The sequence below is a fragment of the Astyanax mexicanus genome, chromosome 14 (assembly GCF_023375975.1).
Source record: "Astyanax mexicanus isolate ESR-SI-001 chromosome 14, AstMex3_surface, whole genome shotgun sequence".
NCBI classification, from domain to species: Eukaryota; Metazoa; Chordata; class Actinopteri; order Characiformes; family Acestrorhamphidae; genus Astyanax; species Astyanax mexicanus.
The window spans coordinates 22,716,619-22,728,590 of NC_064421.1; the positions used below are offsets into that span (position 1 = coordinate 22,716,619).

At 38.4% G+C, this 11,972-nt stretch overlaps 1 protein-coding gene across 3 annotated transcripts in view; it reads right to left on the reverse strand.

Annotated features, from left to right (window-relative positions):
* Positions 1 to 669: 669 nt before the first annotated feature.
* jmjd1ca (jumonji domain containing 1Ca) overlaps positions 670 to 11,972 on the reverse strand; it is a 59,817-nt gene continuing 48,514 nt past the window's right edge. For all 3 annotated transcript variants that reach the window (XM_022672850.2, XM_022672849.2, XM_022672853.2), the window contains 16 exons: positions 11,345 to 11,546; positions 10,800 to 11,029; positions 10,257 to 10,409; positions 10,062 to 10,151; positions 9,824 to 9,954; positions 9,040 to 9,151; positions 8,391 to 8,554; positions 7,449 to 7,739; positions 7,169 to 7,337; positions 6,780 to 6,870; positions 6,265 to 6,395; positions 6,005 to 6,127; positions 5,043 to 5,182; positions 3,318 to 3,521; positions 2,717 to 2,848; positions 670 to 1,699 (listed from right to left, as the gene is read on the reverse strand). In XM_022672850.2, the coding sequence (XP_022528571.2) occupies positions 1,601 to 1,699; positions 2,717 to 2,848; positions 3,318 to 3,521; positions 5,043 to 5,182; positions 6,005 to 6,127; positions 6,265 to 6,395; positions 6,780 to 6,870; positions 7,169 to 7,337; positions 7,449 to 7,739; positions 8,391 to 8,554; positions 9,040 to 9,151; positions 9,824 to 9,954; positions 10,062 to 10,151; positions 10,257 to 10,409; positions 10,800 to 11,029; positions 11,345 to 11,546 (2,462 nt within the window). In that variant the 3' untranslated portion in view covers positions 670 to 1,600. The remainder of the gene's footprint in view (positions 1,700 to 2,716; positions 2,849 to 3,317; positions 3,522 to 5,042; positions 5,183 to 6,004; positions 6,128 to 6,264; positions 6,396 to 6,779; positions 6,871 to 7,168; positions 7,338 to 7,448; positions 7,740 to 8,390; positions 8,555 to 9,039; positions 9,152 to 9,823; positions 9,955 to 10,061; positions 10,152 to 10,256; positions 10,410 to 10,799; positions 11,030 to 11,344; positions 11,547 to 11,972) is intronic.

The following is an 11,972-nucleotide window of genomic DNA, read 5'->3' on the forward strand; positions in this document are numbered from 1 at the left end:
CATCATGGGCTCATCAAAACAACTCTCAAATGATCTAAAAACAAAGCTTGTTCAACATAGTCGTTCAGGGGAAGGATACAAAAAGTTGTCTCAGAGATTTAACCTGTCAGTTTCCACTGTGAGGAACATAGTAAGGAAATGGAAGACCACAGGGACAGTTCTTGTTAAGCCCAGAAGTGGCAGGCCAAGAAAAATATCAGAAAGGCAGAGAAGAAGAACAGTGAGAACAGTCAAGGACAATCCACAGACCACCTCCAAAGAGCTGCAGCATCATCTTGTCAGTCAACAATACAGCGCACTTTGCACAAGGAGAAGCTGTATGGGAGAGTGATGCGAAAGAAGCCATTTCTGCAAGCACGCCACAAACAGAGTCGCCTGAGGTGTGCAAAAGCAAAAGCACACCTCAGGCGACTCTGTTTGTGGCGTGCTTGCAGAAATGGCTTCTTTCGCATCACTCTCCCATACAGCTTCTCCTTGTGCAAAGTGCAAACACCCAAATATTTAGAACTAAAAATGATTAACATTAATAGGGGTGCCCAAACTTTTTCATATGACTGTATTTGGCAGATATGTGTGTTAACAATGGTTACAAATGGGTAAGAGGTAAGGTTAAAAAGCTATTCAGTGAGTACATATTGAACAAGTATCATTTGTCAGACACAAAACATATACTGACCGATCCATTTTTAATGGAAAATGTAAAACATCTCTTTAACTTCAATGTACATACAGTAGCAAACAACACATACAGCAATTAAAGCACACCATGTTATAGAAAAATCATAATTAATATATTATATATGTATATTCTGCTATTTACATAATATATTTCAGCTGAAAATCTCTCACAAGATCTTTTTTTTAACAAACACATGATATACTGCAAATTCTTTTGTATTCTCCTTCTGCACAGTGAATACCTGCCAAACTATTAATAATTTAATATCGCCATTGAAATAAACAATAACAGCTAACAGCTTGGCGTTGGCTGACATAAAGGAATGCTGCTATGGTTGTTGGGCTAGCTGCTCCCCCACCTGTCTGAACCTTAGCAGACAGAGTAACTAAACTGTTAGCAGCATGATAAGATAACTACTGATTAAGAGTATGTCTTAGAGCATCTTTATCTGAAAAAAAAAAAAAAAACGAAACAAAACAAAAACAAAGAAACATTGCAGTTGTTCTTTTTCAATGGTTTCTTTCCCACAGCCTAGTATACACACAGCGTGTGAGACTGAAAGTGCTGTGCTTAGCAGTTCACTACTCTTCTTGCCCAGCAGCATTACAGCAGCTACTTGCTCGGAAGAGAGAGATGAACTTCCTCTGTCCCTCTGGTTCAGTCATGCCTCAGCTCCTAATCTCACTTCCTGTCCGAGCAGGAAGACATCAGGGAGGAGGAGAAGAGAATCAGATCAAATGAGAAGACAGTGACATCATGGAGGAAGTGATGCGTCTTTGCAATGGAAGCAAAAGTGTGTTTTCGCTTCATTGGTGTGAAGTGTGCAGCTCCAGTTTTGGGTCTCAGGCTACTGGTTTCCTCCATTAAGAATGTGAAGACTCATGCTCCTAGGGACTGGTCTGAGGAAGAGGAGGGGTGCTGTCAGGACTCTTCCTCCTTAAACTCATCCACTTGTTCCTTTAAGTGCCTGCTCAGTGTAGCTACAGCATCTTTCACTGAGTGGTAGATGATGTTCTTCACCTGAGGAAGAGAAACAGATGTTATAGTGAGTCTACTTGTATTGCATTGTTGCAGATTGGTTGTGGATCTTTTCTTAGCTTTTAGTTTTCGTCTTCAGTACGTTGATTATCAACGTAGTTTAGCTCAGGTGACTGACTCTGCCATATAAGAACATTCCATATGTTTCTGTTGGGTGGGTTTAGCTCTATTTTTGAGGATATTTTCCATCTGTATTGTTTTTTTCAGGTCTTAACTGAATCTGAGCAGAGGGTAGCTCTACACCCTACATAATTGATCATATTAGGAATATACTTCTAGCAGTCAAATCAATAAACAACAAGTCAACATTAGAGTGTCTAATCATATATTAACAGATGTTGTGAATGTTGAACAGATAATGATGCCCTTTTTTAATTTTCCATACTTAGATATAAGCTTATTTTGGTACCATGTGTCAAAGGAATCCTGTTATGCAACTTGGCAGCCTTTTCTATGTGTTTTCAAGCAGTGTAATCTAACCAATGGTACCAGAGATTTGCATTCTGAAGTAAACACACTGTATTTACATTGTAAATCTGGTCACTGCTGACATTTCTGCTATCTCTCTGTTAGGTGTATTTAGCTTTTCATCCTAAGAATGACCCTCTTTTTTGTATCAGCACCTCTTAGGACCTCAGACTGAGAAGTTCAACAAGATCAACTCCAGACCTCTCCCTAATTAAAAAAATCATGCAACTGGCCATAAAACTGCTTATCAGTCACTGTCTACTGACTTTTGAGCCTGGTTAAATTAAGGGTATTTGGAGCAGATCACATGTAAATGCAAGAATGTATTGTTAAAATGTTAAAAATTAAATTAAATCTGCATAATACTGACACCACACACAATTATTCACACAATATTATCACAATAATAATATCCTTTATGCCTTCGACTGACATTTTTTTTTGCCAGAAGTATGAGGGTTTTGCTACAATTACTGCCACAAAAGATAAACATAAAAGACAAAAAGAAGGAGAGTTGAAGAGAACTGGCACCTGCAGTTTGTCCTCATAGTTGACTTGGTCTTTGAGGGGGCGGAGCTCCTGGGTCAGGTAATAGGAGTTGTGGGCGTGCTCAGGGGAGACAAAGTCCACATTTACTTGGATGCAACTGTGCAAATTCATAACCTGCACACAGTGAACACAACCAAACACATGAGGAGCTTTCCACCAACTAATGGAAGAAATATGACCAGTCAATGTGAATTGATAAGATATTTGAAATACAAGTATTTTTTTTTAAGTTTAAGTATGCAGTTCCCAGTTAAAAGGTACTCTTTAATTTAAATGTAATATATGCCTTTTTTCTCATGATTAGATAGTTTGTTCCCACTATATATAAACACATTCTAACCCAACAATAATATTTAAAGAATAGTAGAAGCTGTGGTATGAGTCTATGTCAGGGTTAAATTGCCTCAGACCTTCACACACAAGGCTGACCACAGAAATAAGATTAAATGTCAGGGACCTGCAGGTTCTAATATCCCTGCCCTTCCATTGTATTCTGTCACTGTGTCCTTTAATAAAGCATGCCACAGGGTTTGATGAAAAAGCTGTGTGAAAGAGAATAAAGAGGTGGCGGTGTGAAGAGGACCTGGTGTAGTGCCCCAGCCGGAATGATGACGGCGTCTCCATAAAACTGGAGCAAAGTGCGGCTCTCCACGCCATGCTGCTCCAGCAATCTTTGTCGTAGTCTAGGGCTCAGGTACCAGCCGCCTTCTCGCAGGGGGTCCGCTTCACTCTCACACTCTGCATCAGAGTCAGCTTCAGTATCCGCTTCACCATGCTCTGCTGAAAGCTACACACATCCAACAACAACACACAAAACAGACAGATAAGAACAAGCACTGTTTTAAAGTTACATTACAATTCAAAAGTTTAGAAAAGTCAAAAATAATTAAATTATTAGGCAGATACACTATATGAATAAATGTATTGGAGCATCTGTTAATGCATTGTTTCTATTCAGGAGACTGGATTATCCCCACCTCATCAAATTAAATCAAACCAAATGTATTTATTTAGCGCTTTTTTAACTGATGTTGTCACAAAGCAGTTTTATACAAATGTGGTAGCAGGACAGAGACAAAACATTGAACATACAACACTGAACCCCCAGTGAGCAGCAGATGCAAGTAGATCTCCCTCAGAGCTGAAGGGGAGGAATCAAGGTTCACATATACCACATATCATCCCTGACTTCCAAATGATAATTATTGGATAGCGCCCCATCATTCTAGAGAAAACAGATCCACTGCTTCACAGATCCATAGTAAAGGGCTTTATATACCCCTCTAACACAGGCTTGGCATAGAGCCACTAGGTTTATATTATTTTCTACATTGTAGATTAATACTGAAGATATCAAAACTATGAAGTAATGAATATGCAATTATAAAGTAAACAAAAAAAATTGTAATCAAGCCAAACATGTACTTGCTTTAATGCCATCTTTGCCCACTCTTGTCATTCTTTCAGTCGGCTTAATCTACAATGTAGTAAATAATAAAAATAAAGAACAAACATTAATTAAAATGTGTCTCCAAACTTTTTACTGCTATTTACTATATACAGCTCTGGGAAAATTAAAGACCACTTCAGTTTCTGAATCCGTTTCTCTGCTTTTGCTATTTATAGGTATATGTTTGAGTAAAATGAACATTGTTGTTTTATTCTATAAACTACAGACAACATTTCTCCCAAATTCTAAATAAAAATATTGTAATAATATTATTTGCAGAAAATGAGAAATGGCTAAAACAACAAAAAAGATGCAGAGCTTTCAGACCTCAAACAATGCAAAGAAAACAAGTCCATATTTATAAAGTTTTAAGAGTTCAGAAATCCATATTTGGTGGAATTACCCTGGTTTTTAATCACAGTTTTCATGCATCTTTGCATGTTCTCCTCCACCAGTCTTACACACTGCTTTTGGATAACTTTATGCCACTCCCAGTGCATACACTCAAGCAGTTTAGCTTTGTGTGATGGTTGTGATCATCCATCTTCCTCTTGATTATATTCCAGAGGATTTTAATTTGGTAAAATCAAGAAAAAACATCATCATTAAGTGTTTTTTTTATTTTATTCCAGATCATATACACAGTTGTGTCTGTATGCATTAATCAAAAGCCTCTATGTAGCACTCAGATAGTAGCCAGCATGCAGGCCTATTCTATTACACCCACTCAAATAGACAATGTAGCATTAAATCAGTGGTAATAGACTGATGGCCACTGAATGTCTAGGCCTTAGAGGAATCACTGTATTTTGGTTCACTGCGGTTAGCCAGTGTTAAAATTAAAGAGCAGTGCAGTACCGTTTGAAGGAACTCCTGGATCTTGTGGAGGTCTTTACTCAAGAAGATGTGCCACAGTGCGCCTGGAGTTTCATTGGGATCTTTCAGCCTCTTCTTTGCACTTTCATCCAGAACCTCTCTCTCTAAGAGTTTCAATACTCCTAAAACACACACAGTTACAGAAAGATTAACAGAGTGATACACACACTATAGCTAAGAAACACTCAAGCAATGATGTGCTGTCAGAAATACCAGTATTCCAAGATTACCAAGATTTCATCACAGCACCTCAAAAGACACTTTTCAACAACAGACATGTGCTTTAAGTCTGTGTTTTTGTTTTCATTGTTTAACTCTCAGTAGGCTGCAGGGAAAGCTTGTTGCGGGAAAAGCACAATTCTAGAAATACAGAATAAGACTACAAAAATAAGGTTTACCATAATACTGAACAGGTTTGTGATACATCTCTCCTTTCAAGAGCCTTACCTTGCATTATTTCAGTTTTTGCAGAGTATTGGAGGAAAAGTGAAACCTATGTAAAATGTCTTTCTAAATGATGTCAACTGCACCGGTTTCAAAATGTTAGAATCAATTATGAGCAACTTAACCAAATTTTCTCACTAATTTAACTAAGTCAATTATCCCACCCACTCACTCACTCTCAACCCAAGACACTATCATTTGCAATGCTCCTGACACAAGGAGGGTAAAACAAGCATATCTCTTTGAACTGACACCAATACACTAATTATCCACTAATACACTAATAATTTAGTATTTAATTATATATTGATGAAAACAATAAAAACTACAACAGTCATATTAAACTAAATCACTAAATCAAGTTATTACCTGTTTAGAGAAAGATTTTCTTTCCAAAACTATTTAATTATGAGCTTTATATTTTTAATTAACATTTTAATTGAACACATTATTTGATGCCACAGGATGTTCTGAAGTCACATCCACAGTAAAGGTCTTACCTGTTTTAGAGAGAGCTCCTGTGCCTTTGGCTACGCCCACATAGACAAGAATATTCATGGTGTCAGAGATTTCAACATGCAGATTGCTGGTTCCAAAGTCCTGCTCTGGGCATGCTGTCACACCTGCGCACACACACACAGAGACAGAGACAGGGAGATTAGAAGCAATCAACTCACAGGCCGGCTTTCTAGAAACAATGTGCTCAGTATATCATGGTGAAAACAGTAGCTAGAGCTGAGGGACAAGTCTAAGGAGATACCATGAGCACAGCAGAGGCGAGGGCCCAGGTCTGGCCGGATAAAGAATGATGGCAGGCGTGAGGCCAGGTTGAGAGTGCCATCCGGACCAGTGTAATCCGGAACCGGCAGAAAGCTCATCACGTTTTCATACCTAACAAAAGAAAAAAAAATATATATATTTTTATCATAGCTAAGATAACACCAAAGCTTAATAACTACCAAAGCAGCTGAGGTTCACCATATCATCATAGCTGAGACTGGTAAAATTATACACTCTTATCTGGCAAAATACAAATCATCTGAAACTCCTGTTAAACACACCTGTTATAAATACATGTAACTGAAAACTATAACAGTGTCTTTAACTGATTAGACTGTAAAACAGCGAGTCTCATTCTGAGGTTAATGCAGTGGTGTATTCAAATACAGCTGAAAGTGTATTCAAAAACTAGAACAGATATGTCTGAGCACAGGAATTCTATTCAAATATGGAAATATGGGTTAGCTGGGAAATGTCAAAGGCATAACGCCCTACCTGGATGGCATGAGAGCCAGGAACTCCTCCCCAGATGGCCAATCCTTCAGCCTGTATACTGCCGGGTCACCTTTAGCAGATTTAGGCCTCTCTGATGAAAGACAGGAACAAGTGTTTAGTTTAGTAACATAAGAGAATACTAAAGACCTGGAGTCTCTGAAAGCAGGTCAAGCTTTTATTATTAGTGAATACAAAACATCAGACAATTAAAAAAAATATTTACAGATTTTTTTATATTTTATATCTTCCCCCTTTGTGTTTATTGTAACTGATTAATTTAAACTATAATGTAAACATAATTGTAAACATTATTCAGTTAAAGTACTGTATAATGCCAATAACAAATTGAAGAAGAGAAAGTACTATTGACATGATAGTAGAACACTCACTTGATACATCCTCAAATCCATCCCAGAATTCTTTGACACGGGAGTTTGTGATGCTTCCATCACGGCAGTTGTAGATGTCACTGTGGAGAGCGGAGAACTCTTTGCTGAAGTGCTCCGGTTTCCAAAGACTGGCATTCAGACTCTTCTGCAGTCCAGAGACCAGCACCGGCTGCAGCAACAACATCAACATTAAAATTAAGATCCCAACACACACTAAATACCTTTCTACAATTTCTATTGTTAAAATCACTGCTTTCAACTTGTGCGCAGTAACACAAACCTGCTCTTGTGTCCAGTTCTCTTTGAACAGTCTTTGGTTGCCTAGGTGACGGTGATCTTTAAGCCAGAGCAGCCGGTGGCTGCCGAGCCAATCATGAGGGACACTGGCATGGGGGTCAGCCAATGAGAGTTGTTCGGGCTTCGCCTCCTCCAGTCCTAACTCCACCTCCTCTTCCGTCAACAAGTCCTGCTTCAGCCCTAGTCTGGCTATCTTGGAGGCGGGAATCTTGTTCTCTACTACCGAGGCTATGATGTCATCAAGGAGATTGGGCATACGAGCGTTCTGAGTGTTCTTAAGCATAAACACAGTACACAAATTAATGACTTTATAAACTGAATATTAATTAGTGCAATGTTAATGTAGTGCCTTCTCCACCCATATACAGTTCTGGAAAAAAATAAGAGACCACTTCAGTTTCTGAATCAGTTTCTATGATTTTGCTATTTATAGGTAAATATTTGAGTAAAATGGACATTGTTGTTCTATTCTATAAACTACAAACAACATTTCCTCCAAGTTCTAAATAAAAATATTGTCATTTAGAGCATTCATTTGCAGAAAATGAGAAATGGCTGAAATAACAAAATGATGCAGAGCTTTCAGACCTCAAATAATGCAAAGAAAACAAGTTCATATTCATAAAGTTTTAAGAGTTCAGAAATCAATATTTAGTGGAATAACCTGGTTTTTAATCACAGTTTTCATGCATCTTGGCATGGTGGTTCTCCTCCACCAGTCTTACACACTGCTTTTGGATAACTTTATACCACTCCTGGTGCAAAAATTCAAGCAGCTCAGCTTGGTTTTATGGCTTGTGATCATCCATATTCCTCTTGATTATATTCCAGAGGTTTTCAGTTTGGTAAAAATCAAGGAAAAACATCATGATTAAGTGGTCTTTCTTTTTTTATTTTTACAGAGCTGTATGTGCATTACTCTCACCTGATCAGTACTGTTGTAAACAGGTGCAAAGGCTATTCCAGGGCCAGTAGACCCCAGGCGCAGTTTCCCAGCTGTAGAGGTCAGAAGGTCACGCAAGGTGGATCCCTGCTCTGGACTGCTGGACTTCCTGCCTAGAACCTCCAAGCCATCACAGTCTGACTTTCCTAAAGCACATAAACACATAGTGCCATTAAAAAACTATAACACTGATGTACAAGGGTACCAGAAGGTGGATATATTCTTTTGTTACTCCAAAAGAGCTTCTACAATGCAGTCATGTGTTGTGAGTTTATTTTTAAAAATCCCCTCCAAAACCTAGTCAACTAATGGTGAGATTCCATGATGCATTAAAAAGTCTCTTGAGAGTTGCTGTCAAATTGAATCAAATCTTTTTACACCGCTGTGAGCAAATAATTAAAGCTCAAGTCTTACGCACAACACAAACATACAACTACACTACAAATTCCAACTCAAATAATAAGCTTAATTTCCCTAACAAGAGAGTGCACTTGTTTAATCTTTTGTCTCCACTTTAAGCTAGTGTGTGTAAGCCTGGCTTAATGCAGGCTGATGTAATGTGTAGCAAAGAACCAGGGGCTAAAAAGATGGCTGGGGTGTGAGCGACTGTATGCTTGTGTGTTTTTCTCACCTCTCCTCTCTGTGGGGGTCTTGTGAACTGCGTCTTGTGCACTCTTCTGTTGATCAGGGGCTTTTGGTGAGCTATGCTGGCTTTTCGAGTCACACTGTGTTTTCTCTGAAAGCTGAAAGCAGTGACACAGTCACGCAACTTTCTTCACGTGTCACAATTTTTTTTACTATATAGCTCTGGAAATAAGAGATCGCTTCAGTTTCTGAATCAGTTTTTCTGATTTTGCTATTTATAGATATATGTTTGAGTAAAATGAACATTATGGTTTTATTATAAACTACGGACAACATTTCTCTTAAATTCCAAATAAAAATACTGTCAATTAGAGCATTTATTTGCATAAAATGAGAAATGGTTGAAATAAAAAAAAAAGATACAGAGCTTTCAGACCTCAAATAATGCAAAGAAAACAAGTTCATATTCATTAAGTTTTAAGAGTTCAGAAATCAATATTTGGTGGAATAACCCTGGTTTTTAATCACAGTTTTCATGCATCTTGGCATGTTGTTCTCCACCAGTCTTACACACTGCTTTTTATTTACTTCATGCCGCTCCTGGTGCAAAAATTATCATCAATCTTCCTTTTAATTATATTCCAGAGGTTTTCAATTTGGTAAAATCAAAGAAACTCGTCATTTTTAAGTGGTCCCTCATTTTTTTTGGAGCTGTATAGTACAATAAAGTTGCAACTAAAGGCTTGTGTCAATGTAATGTAAATTTAATAGTACAGTTGGTGCCTTTAACTAATAATAATAATAATGAACAATTCAGAAATGAAAGTCACCAGTGAGAGGCCGTTGGTCGTGATGGGTTTGGGAGAGAAGGCTGGGAGAGAACTCCCAGAGCAGGAGCAGTGGGAGGGGATGCCATATTCTCTCCTTATGGTGTGTATGGCACTCTGCAAACCTGTCAGCACTGCAGGACACAAAGCAGAAACATAACAAAATTACAAACTGACACATTCTAATTACTATCACTGATCGTAACGTCTCAGTCGCCGTCAGAAACACACAAGTGTTCACCTGTTTCTGGGATTATTTGGGTGGGCATTAGATTCTTCAGGTCGTGGGGCTGGTTTTTTACACACCTGACCCAGGCATACAGTTCTTTATCTGAGAAATAGAAAAACACCATTAATACACAGAATATCATTTCAGAAACACTATTTGCAACTATATTACAAAGCTGTCATATACAGTACTGTGTATGCTGCAAACCTTTGGCACTCTTCCTCTCGCGGGCTTTGTAGCAGTCCATGCACACTACAAAACCACACTTGTGACAGGCCCAGTGTATGTTGAACAAAGTGGCCTCACACGCATCACACATCTCTCTCACACCTCGCACTGCCCGCTTCCACATCACCTGGGCTGCACACACACACACACACACAGAAAGAAAGAAAGGGGAGGGAATTAAAAGAGCAAATACAATTATTGTTATTATATATGAATATGAAAACGGGTGGGCAATGTGCAATATTTTATAGTAATACATTTTTTTATTTTGATACATATACTTTCTAAAGCATATTGTCTATCATCAGTGCTTAAAATACATTGACCACTTATATTTAAGTAAAAATAATTCATTTAATTCTAAATGTTTTATAAGAGAATGTAAGTAAAGTATGAACATGTCCTGGCATGTAAAAAATATGTAATTCTAGATCTATCCTACACACTCAAAAGTGCACAGCCAAATCTCCTCTCTTTTTTACCCTGAGAACATTTGGTCCTCACTAGCACACACAAACTCACTTTCTTTTTTGACCCAGGTTACAGCGATGTTCTCAGTCTTGACTAGCAGGCAGAATTTGTCTCCTATGAGTGTGAGGATATATTTGGCCAAGTTCAGCTCCATCTCCTTTTTATTCCACTCATCTTCAATCTCAAATCCAGCCATCCAGACCCTCACTGCATCCTCATCCGTGTCCTCGGCAACAGAGAATCCATCCACACGAACCACTCCATTCTTGCTGTATGACAGTCTATGACAGAGGAGAAGAATAATGTAGAATTTGCTTTGTTTCTAAAAATATTCTTTTTGTTTGCTTTTTTTTAGTCTCCCCACTAAGGACAGGTTAATTCTATGCAGGTCCTACACCATTGTGATTGTTTATAGTTGTAATGCTATTGTTGTATGAATGGGTGTATCTACGCTGCTATGCAATTACACCTCCAAAACACTAGTGTTTTAAACATGCCCAACATGTTTCAAACATTACACAATATAGTGATACATGTAAATAACTTAGGGTAAATGAATGCATTTTTGACAAAGTATGAAAATGCATAAAGCTCACCGGCGGAAGTAGTAGAAGCGACAGAAGACTGGAGAGATGGCAGGCTCCTGGGCTTTGCGAGAGCGGTCCAGCCGGCACTCGCGACACTTTTGCACATTGGCACCGATCTCAGCGCACGAATCATCCTGCAGGAAGGCTTCGCCACTTTGCTTCAACTTTTTCACCTTCCTCCAGTCCTTCAGCACTGATCGAGGAATGCCATCTGAGGAGAGAAAGAACACAAGCAAAAGCCTCTGTCAACTCATGGAAGTCATGGAACACCGTGAGATTGCTATTTTCTTCTCTCAATTTGTCAATCTCTTTCAATTGGATGATGTCACAGCAGGAAATAAGGGACTGTTGATGGTGGAAGGCTCCCTGACTTCATATTTTGGTTGCACCAGGTTGCATATTCTGCAGTAAGAGGCTCTAAAATGTGGTTTTAGAATCTAAACCTGAATCTATTAAAGAAAATCTGCTGGTGGCTGAAAAAAGATATGGTATTGGAAATTTGCTTCGCTTACAGGAGGACTGACATTAATATTTTTCAGACTGACATGAAAAAAAAAATAGGTTAAATGTTATTTTCAGTTGAAGCCAGGCCAATTTAATGGTCTTACTCTTACAGCATTATGAGAGTCATTATTAG